This window comes from Furipterus horrens, unplaced genomic scaffold (assembly GCF_987537825.1).
Source record: "Furipterus horrens unplaced genomic scaffold, mFurHor1.1.pri manual_scaffold_4, whole genome shotgun sequence".
Taxonomy (NCBI): Eukaryota; Metazoa; Chordata; class Mammalia; order Chiroptera; family Furipteridae; genus Furipterus; species Furipterus horrens.
This window is the reverse complement of record NW_028327174.1, coordinates 200276749-200290022: the sequence shown is the minus strand read 5'-3', so window position 1 is coordinate 200290022 and position 13274 is coordinate 200276749. Positions and strand designations below refer to the sequence as shown.

Below are 13274 nucleotides of genomic sequence, written 5' to 3'. Positions count from 1 at the left end.
TAAACGTGGATTGCGGTGACGGTGGCGTATTTTTGCGACTCTACCAAAGACCATTGCCCAGTGCCATTTGATTGTGTGAATTGTATGGCCTGCGGGTTACATCTCAAAGCAACGAAAAAGAAACGTACGTGATTTTTGTCTTAAGACATCCCTGTCCCTTCTACACGTGGTGTGTGTGAGTCTTCGGATTCAGTATTGCCACATCAAAAGTTTTGAAAGGGTGCTCTGGGCCTGTTCTGGTTTTCAAGTCCCCTTTATTTTTTAACTCTTGAATTTCTGGGGCGCGCACATGCTGGGTACTCCATACTGAAGTGTTGTTTCAGTGGGTGGGTGCTTTTCTCACGCTGAGGCGAGGAAGAGCGTGGACTGACCGTGGGTGCGTTTCTCGCCTGCAGCACTTCCACGACGGTCGGAAGGCCCAGCAGCACATAGAGACCTGCTGGAAGCAGCTTGAATCGGTGAGTGCCAAACAGCCGGCCGGGGCGACCCCGGGTCGGTTTCCTACCGGGAACTGAACTGCAGCTTGAATCAATCCGTACGAAAACACTCAAGGGAACGTCTGTAGAGATTTTTCTAATTTAAACATAGTATGCTTCTAGAAACATCTATCTCACATAACATGTTGAGCCCAAAGAGCTCAAGGAAAGTGTATTTCTAAAAAAAAAAAAAAAATCATATGGCAAGAACCAAGATGGGGCAGTCGGGCTGAATGAACATAAATGCCAATTGGAAAGTAACTCCCTGAGACCGTGACGTCTGGCAGATCGGTCCAGAGAAGGGTGCTCACAGGGCCTTCGGGCAACAGTGTAGGTGCTCACAGGACTCGCAGGCTTTCCTTAGTGATTGCGTTCCCCGCCCCCACTTCCTCTGCCTTCAGAGCAAGCGGCGATTTGAGCGGGATTGCAAGGAGGCCGACCGGGCGCAGCAGTACTTTGAGAAAATGGACGCTGACATCAACGTTACGAAAGCAGATGTTGAGAAGGTAAGGAGAAAGGGAGCCTCTCCTCCGCTTCCCCTTCCCAGCGTTCCTCACGCACCCTCCCTGGGCCGGTCCCCAAGTTCCCCTTTCTGATGTGGCCACAGAAGGCCACTCAACGCGGGATCACTTTCAATTTGTGTCAGCTGTCCTGGGGACCAGAAGCTATAAAGCTTGGGGACTCCTCGGTGTTGGGGCTGAGCAGTTTGCTTATCTCTTCAGTCACCAGGGTGACAGGTAGAGCCTTAGACCATGGACCTGTCCGGGGGGCGGCTGTCTGGAGGCTGTGGCTTTCACCTGATGGCTTTTCAAAGGAAACGTCAGCCTCTTGAAGGCTGGGGCTGTCACCCAGTGGCCTCTGCCAGAGGTCAGCCACTTCCAAGGTGGCTAGAAAGATAAAAAGGCTCTCACTGCTGACCTGGCTGCTCAGTGAGTCCCTCAGGTCACTGACAGGTTGCAGCTGGAGGCTGACATGTGCAGGTCCTCCCTCGGGCCACGAGGAAGCCCATAAAGCTTGTACTGTACTTCTTGTGTTTTTTCCCTAGAAGCTGAATTTTCTTTTTATAAAAGTCATCAATAGGGTGTAAACAGAATTAGGCCACTCAGTAACCATATTCATCCGCTCCTGCCCAGGGCTGCCTTGGGCGTCATGGCCCCACACTTTTGGGGGGTAAAGCGTGGCCTTTTCCTGCTTTTCCTTCACTTTTGCCAGAGTAGTCGGGGACCGGATTAGTTGGAAAATAGTGTGTATTCGTTATTTAGTTATTTGCCCAATTCTACCCAATTCCTTGCTTAAAGCCTGGCTGGGTATATATCAGCATGTGTTCCTCTAGGATTATCTGATATATTAAAGTGCACAGTCTCAATATCTATATTTGATCTTCAGGGCAGTTATTTACTTTACAGAAAGATATGCTAACCTGCTGGGAAAGTTACCATAAATTACTGTAAGTTGTCATAAGTTCTCAGTAAACAGCCGACTTCCCAAGCTATTCAAAGTGTTCTTCAATCAAAATAAATTGACCCAAAGTTTATTTTAAGAACTTGGGATTAAATGAGAAACCTATCTAGAACAAACATATATATGTATATACACACACACACACACACATTCTTTACCATGTATTTTATTATCCTAAGTGTAAAATTGGAGTGATTTTTGTTCATTTAAAGGCTTTTAAAGGAAATTACTTCTAAGGTTTTTTCTTAGTATAAAAGCTGTCCACCCTCATTGTAGAACTATCTGAAAATATAAGCACCTAAAGAGGGAGAAAAATATTAAAACATTCAATGGTTGCTCATAAAAAGTGTTTTCTCTTCAGGGCCTCCTCTTAAAACAATTATGTATACCATATACAGGGTGGGGCAAAAATAGGTTTCCAGTTGTTCGTATGGAAAATAATACAATAATTAATAACAATACAGGATTACGCTCTGTGTTTCATGTACTCACAGCTGTAAGCGTCCTCTTGCCCCATGCCGTCCATACAGCGTAAAGAATGATGGCAGAAGGAACACCTGTCTTAAGAAATAAGCTCTCCCTGGTGGCCTTGAAGCCTCCCTCCCTCACTTCACCCTTCTTTCCCCGCCCTGGAGGTCCTTAATTTGGCCTTAGTTTCCTCCGTGCTGTGTATAGCTTTACCGCACGTGGATGCTATCTCTTAAGAGTATATTTTATAACCTTCCTCCTTTCCACCTTTATGTCAACCGCACCTTACTCTCATTTCATTTGTTCTGACTTCGTTTGTTTCCACATGATGTTATATTTTTACTATATTCACGTGGCGTAGAGAGAACACGCGACTTTCGTATGTTAACACTAGCGCCAGATGCCTTGCTGAAGTCTCTTTTTATTTCTATTGAGTGCTTTGTAGAGACGGTTCTACCACCAGCAAATAATGATGGTTATAATTCTTTTACACACGCCTTTTATTTATTTTTCTTATGATGCTCCACTGGTTAGGACCTCCATCTGTGAGGCCGGTAGAAACAGTAATTGTGGACTTTCTTATCTTGTACTTGATTATAAAGGGTGCTTCAAATGTTTCAGATTAAGGGATTTCCCTTCTTTTCCTGTTTTGTCAAGAGGTTTTTTTCAAGCCTGACTTGATATTGAATATCATCAAATATATTTTCTGCTTCCTTTCATCCATTAATGGGATAGATGATATTGATCAGTTTTCTTATATAGTGAACCAAATTAGCGTTCCCGGGGCAATTCCAACTAGGTTCTCATGTATTCTTTTTTTATATGTAGCTGGATTTGTTCTGTTAACGTTTTAGTCATGATTTTTGCATCTGTAGTCATTGAGATTGGTCTATAATTGCTCTTACCTGTTCTAGTTTGCTTTAGTTACTGGTTTTGGAGTAAATGCGCTCATTTTTATATTTTCTGAGATAATATATGTGAGATGGAGCGAACAGTTCTCAAATGTTTTGGGACACTGCATTGTGGGAAAGTTTCTGGAACTATATCCATTTCATCGTAAGGTGTGAAATGTCTTGGCTAAATGTTGCCCATAATATTCTCTTACCTTAATTTTTGCTGCATTGGTTGTTCATTTCTAATAGTATTTATTTATACCATTTCCCCTCTTTTGGGGGGTCGCTTTTCTAAAATCATTTTTATCACTATTTTCCAAGAACTAAAGTTTTATCTTTGTGGGACTTCTCTTTTCTATTTCTGTTTTCTGTGCCATTTAGTTTCTTCTTCTTCCTTATCGGTCCGTCTTTGGAGCTCTTCTGTTGTCCTTTAAAACTTTTCCTTCTTCAGATGCTTCCTCATTTCAACTTTCCTCCTTCTCTGTTACAAGCACTTAAGTAACAAATTTCCCAGTTAAGTGCTCATTTATCTGCAACCCACAAAATTCTATGATTGTTCGTTTCTAGATCTTCTTCATTTCTTTTACTACTTAGTATCTCCTATGAGTTATTTAGAAGCATATTTTAAAATGTCCAATGGTATGACATATTTAAGTGTATCTTTTTGTTATTGATTTCTAATTTGAGTGCATTGCGGTTGTAGAAAGCCCAAGCCCGAGTCTTTTATGGTTGTTGAGACTTGTTTTATGGCCTAATACATGGTCACATTGTCTAAGTGTTCTATAAGCAAATTGAGAAGAATGTGTTCTCCCGCCCTTAGTTGCAGAGTTCTGCGTATTTCCATTTGATGAGACTTGTTGGTTGTGTTATCTAAGCCTTCCCACCACTAAGGATTTTTTGGTCAGCTCCCTCAGCCTTTTGGGAGAGAGATGGGTCACTTCTTTGGGTCTTGTTTCTCTCGTCTGTGCCATGGGAACCCAGAGGAGCAGGACGGAGGAGTGTGTTAGCTGAGAGAATATGAACACGATACTCAAAGCCGTTCTGCCAGTGGCCAGGGAGCCGTAAGTTAACTGTTACGACGATAACGGTGGAAGAGTCGCCATTTCCTTTCAATCTGATCAAGTTTAGAATTGTAATGTCTTCAGTGAGATTTAGCGTTTCACCTATGTGGGGTCTTCTTTCCAGCCATGCTTTCTGCCTTGAAGTCCAGTTCCCTGCATGGGGGGTTAGCTTTGCCTGGCAAACCATCCCGGTACTATCTCGCCAAGCTGCTGTTGTGAAGAGGCTTCCCCGTGACGGCTCTCTGACATGCGTGTACCACGGAAGCTTGCTCTGGACCAGCAGGGCTTCTCTGTCACACCAACACCACCGCCCTGTATGTCCGTCCCATAAGAAGGTACAAGGCACAGCAGACACACAGGGGAGATAGAGACCCGTCTACGTGTGATTATGAATGTACCTTCCTCCGAGTTGAACTGTCTGTGGCCTGCATTTAGCGTGGGTTCTCCAGGCAGCTGGCACGACCTGGCACAGAGCGGAGCAGCCCACGGCACAGCGGAGCAGGCCAGAGCAGACGGGGCTCGCTACCGAGCCGGGACCTCCTCACCCTAAATTTTCCAACTTAGGTTTGGGATCCGCACAGGCAGCGTGAGTTCGGACCTTTTGTGGCTAAAACATTTCCAGGGTGACTTTTTTCTTTGTTTTCCTCCCTTGGTCGATCCACGGCCGTTAAGTTGTCAAAAGGACGATCGCTGGATCCAGAGGCGGCTGTAGGACTTGGTAGGAACCGCCGATCGGATGGCTCTCCTCAACTTTGAAATATTTCCAAGGATGCCTTGTTTTCCCTTCTACTAAGAGCGCCCTTCTGTTATTTTTCTGGAAGTACCACTCACCTCCTCCTCAAGGACGTGATAAATTACCTGATTTTGGCATCAGAAATGTGGGAGCTGTAGGAGCAGGGTCTACACACTGGAATCCTTAAGCTCTTTTGCTGATGAGTGTGACTCCAAGCACTGTCATTCCCCAGCCACACAGCAGTTTGTGACATCAGCCTTTCGCTTTATCGCCTGTAAAGCCTCTTGTCGGTATCAAGCCAAAAGGATGCAGTGTTTTCGTTCTTATCCTTACTTGATACAATTTTCCATTTTGACTTTGGAAAGTCTTTGAATCTCGTGTAGACGTCTTTTCCCCGGCTTCTGCAAACGACTGGATTACCCGACTATACTAGAAATCGCTCGACCTCCTTTTCTAACGGTCAGTCCCACAGGCCATAGAGGGACACGTCTGCGCTTACAGAGATGTACCGGTCCCCATCCTGCCCCCCCCCCCACCCCCCGCCCCACGTAAGGAGCCAGGACTTCCCTACCTTGCATTTGTCTGATGGTTCGGTTGTTGTGAACCACGCGTGCGTGACCTTCTAAACTATTTAAGATCAGTGAGAGCCTGATGCCCTTCTCTTTTAGAAAAGTTACCTGGGCCACACAGGGACTGGAGCCACATTTTTCACAAGCTCTGTGTCCAAATTACCCAAAACCCACCGGCAGCCGCCCACATGGGATGTCAGGAGACATGTGCTCTGTGTTTGGGGTCAGCGAGACAAGGTGTTCACTGATTTGCTCCCAAGAGGTTTTGTGTTATCCCAGAGGCCGCGCGTGTAACTACAAGCCATTTTACACACGCAGTGCAGACGTATGAAAAAACTGGAGATGTATCTCTGGGCCGGTGGGCGTGTTTGGATGTTGCCAGGGTGCCACGTCCCCGTGAGGAATGACATGCGGGGGAGTAAGCTCCGTGGGATGGTTCTATTGCGGTGGAACTCAAGGACCACGCAGCCTCTTGTCCTTGGCCAGACGCAGCTGTCAGACAGCTTTGACTTTGAAGACTTAAAATGAGTTCTTATGGTCTGGACTTACCTCACCTGCGCATGTAGGAGACCCACATCAGGATCGGTCATCCTGTGGCTCATGACCCCTGTGCTTAAGTTCAAGGTAAAGCTAGACTCTTTCTTTTTCTCCCCTTTCATGAGATGCAAAAGCTAGTCCTTACTGTTTGTTTTATAGTCAAAGGACTGCAAGGAAACATGGAAATATTTGTCAGCTGATGGTCGTTGCACCAATTCAACACCAATGGAATCCCCAATTTGGGGTGCTGTGAAGAAGGGAACTTGATTCAGTGCAAAACAGCTCAGTTGTGGTACAGCCCGGCTGTGAGGCAACCCTGGGGCCAGACCCCTCTCCAGCTAGACAGCTCAGCCCTGCGCCTGGCTCTGCCTCCTGCCTTCGGCTTTGTTGTGTGCTGGACTGCTCCTCTGTGCTGTGGGCTGCTCCAATCCGTGCCAGTCTGCTCGGGCCCGCGCTGGGCTACTCCACTGTGCACTGGGCTGCTCCACTCTGTGCCAGTCTGCTCTGGCTTGCTCTGAGCTACTCTGCTGTGGGCTGCTCCAATCCATGCCAGTCTGCTCGGGCCCGCGCTGGGCTACTCCACTGCGCACTGGGCTGCTCTGTTCTGTGCCAGCCTGCTCTGGCTGGTGCTGAGCTGCTCACAGGTTTGGAGAGTGATGTGCAGAGAAGTGGGCAAGAGAGTATTTTCTAATGAGGTTAGCATTTCAAGCTTGATACAGTTCAGAGATTACCTTTGAAGAATCAGAATTCTAAGTAACCATTGATTTATATTATAAAAAAATCTTTCTAATAATTCTTTTTCTTACAGTTTGCTTTAGCTTAGTACAGCTTTTTATTCAACTAAATTCTGAAATTTTTTTTTTCTATTTTCACACAGCCCCCCAGATGAGTAACCCCATACTTTTAAAATATGTATATGTATAAGTTAAGGGAATTCTAATGAAATCATGATTTCACAGTCTTCTCATTTTTAAAAAAACATTGAACTTGTTGGCAGAATTCTTAAGTTGTAAAATGTTCCCGTTTCTTTTCCCTCCCTCCTCCCTCCTCATTCATTCACGGTGCTGGCCAGGGGTGGGGGAGGCAGAGTTCCCAGCACGTGATCACACGAGCCTTGACTTTAGGGAACGTGCCCTTCATTTCCCCCCTAGTATTGAGTTCGCTGTCTGGTGGATTTTCCCATTTGCCCCCTAAACAGCTCTCTTTAAAGTGAGGCTTTCTCCGTCACTCTGCTTTGGCATACTAACGTGCCTGACAAACTTGGGTGAGAGGCGGCGCCTGATCCCCAAATTCTAACGGTGCTGCCGTTGCTTAGTGTGGCGCTGGGATGAAAAAGGAAAAGGTTATCAAAATGCATGGAATGTGAACTAATATTTCCAAACAGAGAGAACAGTGTTTTCCCAATGCATGCATTAAACTGAGTTCATCCATGTCAGGCCGTGAATAATTCCCTTTCTCTCACTCGCCCCGGCCTTGTGACTGTTAGCTCTTACATAATTTCTAAATGCAAAATAGGATATTGTTTAACAGAGCTGCAGTTGCTGGTCACAAGTAGCTGCGGAAATTGTCAGGGAGTTCAAGTTATGCTTTTAAAAGTCTGGTATCAATTTCTCCTGTTCTTACAAAAGGTCTAGTTTCATTCAACTTGAATGATTCTTTCAGTGCTAGAGTCTCAATTTTGGGGGCAGTTGTGACCCGACTTCTTTATTCTAATACCCTGCAGCTCGGCGTGCTGACTAAGCAGAAGAACTCCCTACAATTTGAGAGCTTTCCTTATTTGGCTTATGGGTTTTTATTGTATACCCTGACTTGAGGAAATGTTTTAAAAGCAAAATTAAATCAAAATCCTGGCTACAAGCACTTAGAACAGTGTTTTAGTTTCTTAGGGCATCTATAGTCCATTTTTGTGTGCTATTATAGCTTCTAAAAATATTTGGCTTTGAACATCATTAGCTTTTAAATTCTACGTAGATGTCCCTATGGTGAAGTAGAATATGAAGTCCTAAATCATGAATTAAGGTAAAATTCTAAGAAGTGACAAACTTCATATTTCTAATTAGTACAATCAAATATACATATGCTTTTTTTTATGTCATGTATTACCCGATAGAATATTTTAAAGAGAAAAATTAAGTTATAGCAGAGAATCTATGTGATTTTTAAGTACGTATAAAGAAATTTCCTTTGAATGATTATCAGTTTGATCATTGTCTTGCTGTGAAACCGATGGAGTTTGGGCGTTTCAGGAGTTTGCTCCGGTTGGAGCCTGAGTCTCCGGGCCTGTGAGGTGCAGGCAGGGCAGGGCTGCTTCTGCTCTAAAGCCAGCTGAGTAGCAGCACGGCTATTCCACATTTTTACCATTTGGGGAAACAGTCTCCCGCGAGATGACCGTTGGAGCTATTGTACGTATAAGGAGCTGTACTAGTGAATAGTTTCTCTGCCCTTTGCCGTAGCGAGAACACTGACATTCTCCCTGAACGTGTTGATATCTTTGGTGCTTTCCGCAAACCTGCTTCACATTAAATGTCTAGAGGAGTGGTTCACAGTCACAGTTTAGAAAACAATTTTTTAAAAGAGGAAGTGGTTAGTATGAATACAGGAAATACATTTTGCAATGACAGCTTGATCTTTCAGTTTAAAAGGCTTTTTATTTGCAGGAGAAAAGTGTAGAACTTAAAAGACTACCAAAAATGAATGTTGTTGCTGTGATGATAAGTGGATTAATGTTTGAATCAAAGATTCTAGACATGACACTTCTGTTATTCCTGTTTATACCTGTCCTGGAAGAAGTCATATCTGTAGGGTTTATATTTTGTTTACTTTTCCTCTCAGTAAGTTTGTATTAAACGAACATCCTGAATGGCTTCTATTGTTTCAATTCTGTGTTTGTCCTCAGTAATAATGGATATATTTTCTCCCTTGGACACTTCACATGGGAACTAGAATTTAATGGACATTTTCTCCAATAATTTGACGTGGAATAAATATATTTATATCTACAAGCAGGACACAACTTTGATCTATGTCATAAATGAATATTTGTAGGGTGAGTTTTTATTTAAAGGCCGTGACACTGATATTAGATTTATCATTAAAAATGAAATTTATGACAGGAAGGTTGAAACATAAAATTATTTACTATGGTCAAATGTTTCACATAAAAGTGCTCTCAAATTTGTGTTCAGCCCCCAGTGTCGGTTCGTTCTCTAGCAGTTACTACTGTCGCTATTGTTAGCCTTCATTTTTCACTCATTTGTTTTTGGAAAAAAGTGGTTTTTAACACAAAAATGGAGTTTGGTTACATAAGCATCTAAAAAAGAAACAGGAAAATCAAACTGTCAAAATCTCAGCATATGAGAACTATTGGGGGTGGAGGTTTTACCAAAAGTGAATTTTATATGAAGACCAAATACTTGCAAAAGCCTCTGCAGTGAAATATTTCCAGTATGCATTTCATTTGCATTAAGATGTTGACATGAGAATCTATCTTAGCTTCGCTTTAATACTCCTAGAAGCATAGTCATTACAAAATCTCGAAGTTAATGTTGAAAATACCAATAGAGCAAAGTAAGATGGTAGGGCATTCTTATACCCGAGATCTGAAGATAAAAGTGAATTAAATAAAATACAGTCTGGATACAGATATTCATATGACATGAATATAGGAATATGAATGGGAAATAAAAGTGGATTAATTGAAGTTATATTTACTTACGTTTGCGTGCGTGTGCGTGCAGCGTCAAACGCTTGGCACTTACCATGTGCCCCTCACTGTTCTAAAGGCTTCCAGATGGCAACACATTTAATAACATTTTAATTTTTCCTGACAGTAAATGGTCTGGCTTGGCCCAGAGCTTGTTCTTAATCATGATCCTGTGTAGAAGTGGGTTCAGATCTTGTTTCTACCACTCACTAATGGTATGGCGTGGGCAATTTATTTCATCTGAACCTGTTTTCTATAAAATGAGGATAATTTTACACACTGCAGGGCAGATCGTGAGGCTTCAGTGGCACGTGATATGTGTAAAGTAGTGGCCTGTTTTGGGACTTCAGTTAACTGGTTGAGATGATTATTGTCATCTGAATTTTGCCTGTTGGTGACCTTCTTCCTGGATTACTTCTGGCTCCTCCCTCCATTCTTTCCCCTTCAATCTACTGGGAATCTATTGAATATCTTTTGAACATTCTAGGCATCTAAACATTCTACAAGAATATTTATTCAACAAATAGTGCACACCATTAACAGGATTAGGATAGGCGCCTCTCGAGGACCCTGGTTAGCAAATAATGATGAGATGGAGAGACCAGGAAAACTTGGGTCAGTTGGAGAAAAGGGTGTCCTGTGTCACATGCCAAATCCATGGCGAAGATGATCAGACCAGCAGCAGTTCAGAAATGATCGAGGGGCATCGCTTGGTCCGGTGACCTGCACACGCCGGAAGCTCGGGGGCTGTTTGTGGATGCTGCCGCCTCTGACCAAGTTCGGTGTGGGTTAGTTTGTTGGGATAGGCCTGAAGGAGGGATCGGGAGCAGACCGTGAAGGGTGGGTCTAAATGGAAAAAAAGGAGCTGGGAGAGGGCAGCTGAGGCGGCAGGCACTTCATGCGGGTCTCTGAGGGGAACACGTTGCAGTTGCTGACCTGTCTGATACAGCAGGGGACTGAGCAGGACCCAGATGGAGAGGTCAGATGGGAATGGGGCGTGATGCTAAAAGCAAAATGGCAGCGTAAATGTGACCTTCAGGAGATGCTATTGAACCTGCTTCTCAAAAACCTGCACGGGAGAAGGGTCTTCTATTTTCTAAAAGGGTTTTAATCCTCTCCATAATTCTTTTATCCCCTTAGAGAGAAAAAGGATAAGGCTCTAAAATGTTAAATGACCAGGAGCCTAAAGTGGCCCTGCTGATGTGATTCAGCCAAGACCGAAGCACATTCCACGCCTCAGGTTCACTGCTCTTGCCAGTGTATCTTACGACTTTACTCCTGGATTATATTAAGCAAGCTCTTTCTTGTGAGCCACGGTGCTTGCCTGCAGATCTAGGCAGGTGATAGTGGGTTAGAATAAGATGATAAATAGTAATTGACATGAGGCCTCAGTATGGGGGAACCTCATAAAGAGAGGTGGGGATGTACCGGACTAGAAACGACAGGAACCGTCGAAAGGGGACAGCCATTGTTTCGTCATCTGTCCACACTGCGGTAGCCATGTGCTAATGCATGCCACGGGTTTTTACGTCTTACATAATATTTCTTTCTAGGTTAAATTTCCTCCTTCCGGGATGATAGGTTGTTTTTTGTTGTTGTTTTTTTTTTTATGAGGATTTATGAGGATTAAATTTTCCTTTATTTGTCTGAAATGTCTTTATTTTGCCCTCACTAATGTGATAGCTTAGCTAGGTATAAAAGTCTAAGCTGACAGTTGTTTTCCCTAAACAGTTTGTAAATGTCATCCCATTGTCTTTTATCGTTGATTTTCCCTCTTTGAAAATTGTCTGTCTGCTTAACTGCATTCCTTTGTAGATATCTGACTTTCCTCCCCAGTTGTTAAGACCTCGCCTTTGCCTTTGGTGTTCTGTGGCATCGCTCCGATGTCTCAGAGTAAAGACTTTGTATTTCTTCTTTACTCTGCTTGGGGTTCCCTGGAGGAATCTTCCTTTTGTAATGTAGGGTAACTCTCAAGTGTAACTCTTCATATATCGGCTGTTTTTCATTCTCTCAAATTGTTGGTTCTGGCGCTCATTAGATGTGTATGAAGCTTCTCTTTCTACTTCTCATGCTTATTATTTTCTTGTGATTTCTATTGATTCTTTTATTTCTTTGATCATTTTAAATGTTTTTGTTTTATATATTTTCTTTGAAATTGTTCTTTTAGCTCAAATTCTTATGGTGATCATTTCCTCTCTATTTTGTCAGTTCTCATGGTGACTTATCTCCTTGTGTGTTTATGATTATTATTGTCTTTTTTTTTTTAGATTGTGATCGTCTTTTGAACATATCTTCACAGGGATTTTTTTCTCTCTCTGAGTATCCCATAAAAGAAGGATTGAAGGCGTATCCCCCCCAGCAAGGTTTCATATTTGTTTCTTCCAAACCATCTGGAACTAATTTTTATGTTAATTACTTGCGTTTGGGATTCTCGTACACACAAGTTTAGGGTTTTGATTCTCAGGTACACCCTTTTCCCACTCCACCTCGTAGCGTGAGACTTAAACAAGCCTCCTGGCTGCCCTGTCTGATCATTAGAGAAGTTTTGCTAGGTGTCACCCAACTTAAAGGAAAGCAGAGAGAACTAACACAGAGGTTGAAATAGAAGCAGGGTCTGTGATCTTCTATCTTAAGCTCACTGATAGTATATACTGAATAACACGTGCGAGGTGCGTAGCATTACACGTTACGGCCGAAACATCTGTTGTGATTTGGGTAATAAGGGTAAACAGCTGCTGACCTACCACCAGACACCTCGTATTTCCTCAGAACGGGAAGTATGATGTTCCATTTCTCTCTTTTGGGGTATGTATTGTGAATCCTCTTTTTACTCTTCGAGGGAGCATATCTTTTCTAGAGCTGTGTTTACCAAGCGCGCTCAGTATTTTTGTTTTTTCACGGTAACTCCACAGCAGTAGAGAATGGTGGTCGTAGAGGCACTGACTTTCTAGAATCCAGGCTGTTATCTTCAGCTGTACCGATAGGAAACCTCAGGATCGTCATACTCTGTGGTGCGATTACTTACCAAGGGGAGAAGGGGAAGAGAAAGCGATCATTTAAAACCTAGCTTACTGAAAACTCAAGTCTCTTGCCCATGACAATGCTCTAGAAACTAGGGAGGAGGAAGAGTCTTCGCGCCCTGAGCTCCTCCCACATTTGCTCTCGCCAGCCCACCTTGGAGTTGTGCCCACATCACATTGAACAATATCAGCACCGGCTTCTCTCTTTTGGTGGGAATTGCCCCTCACTTTGAGTAAACTGATGTTTCAAATTCTACTTTTCAAATAAAGCAACCAGGGAGGGTACAGACAAACAGAAGGCCTTTTCTTAAAACTGTTTAGCAAGTGAATGGCCCGGGTGGGATTGAGATGCT

At 43.3% G+C, this 13274-nt stretch overlaps 1 protein-coding gene across 15 annotated transcripts in view; it reads left to right on the top strand.

Annotated features, from left to right (window-relative positions):
- Positions 1-13274, top strand: part of FNBP1 (formin binding protein 1) — a 112444-nt gene that overhangs the window by 60481 nt on the left and 38689 nt on the right. For all 15 annotated transcript variants that reach the window (XM_090274885.1, XM_090274883.1, XM_090274888.1 and 12 more), the window contains exons 5-6: positions 396-458; positions 878-982. In XM_090274885.1, coding sequence (XP_090131011.1) covers positions 396-458; positions 878-982 — 168 coding nt within the window. The remainder of the gene's footprint in view (positions 1-395; positions 459-877; positions 983-13274) is intronic.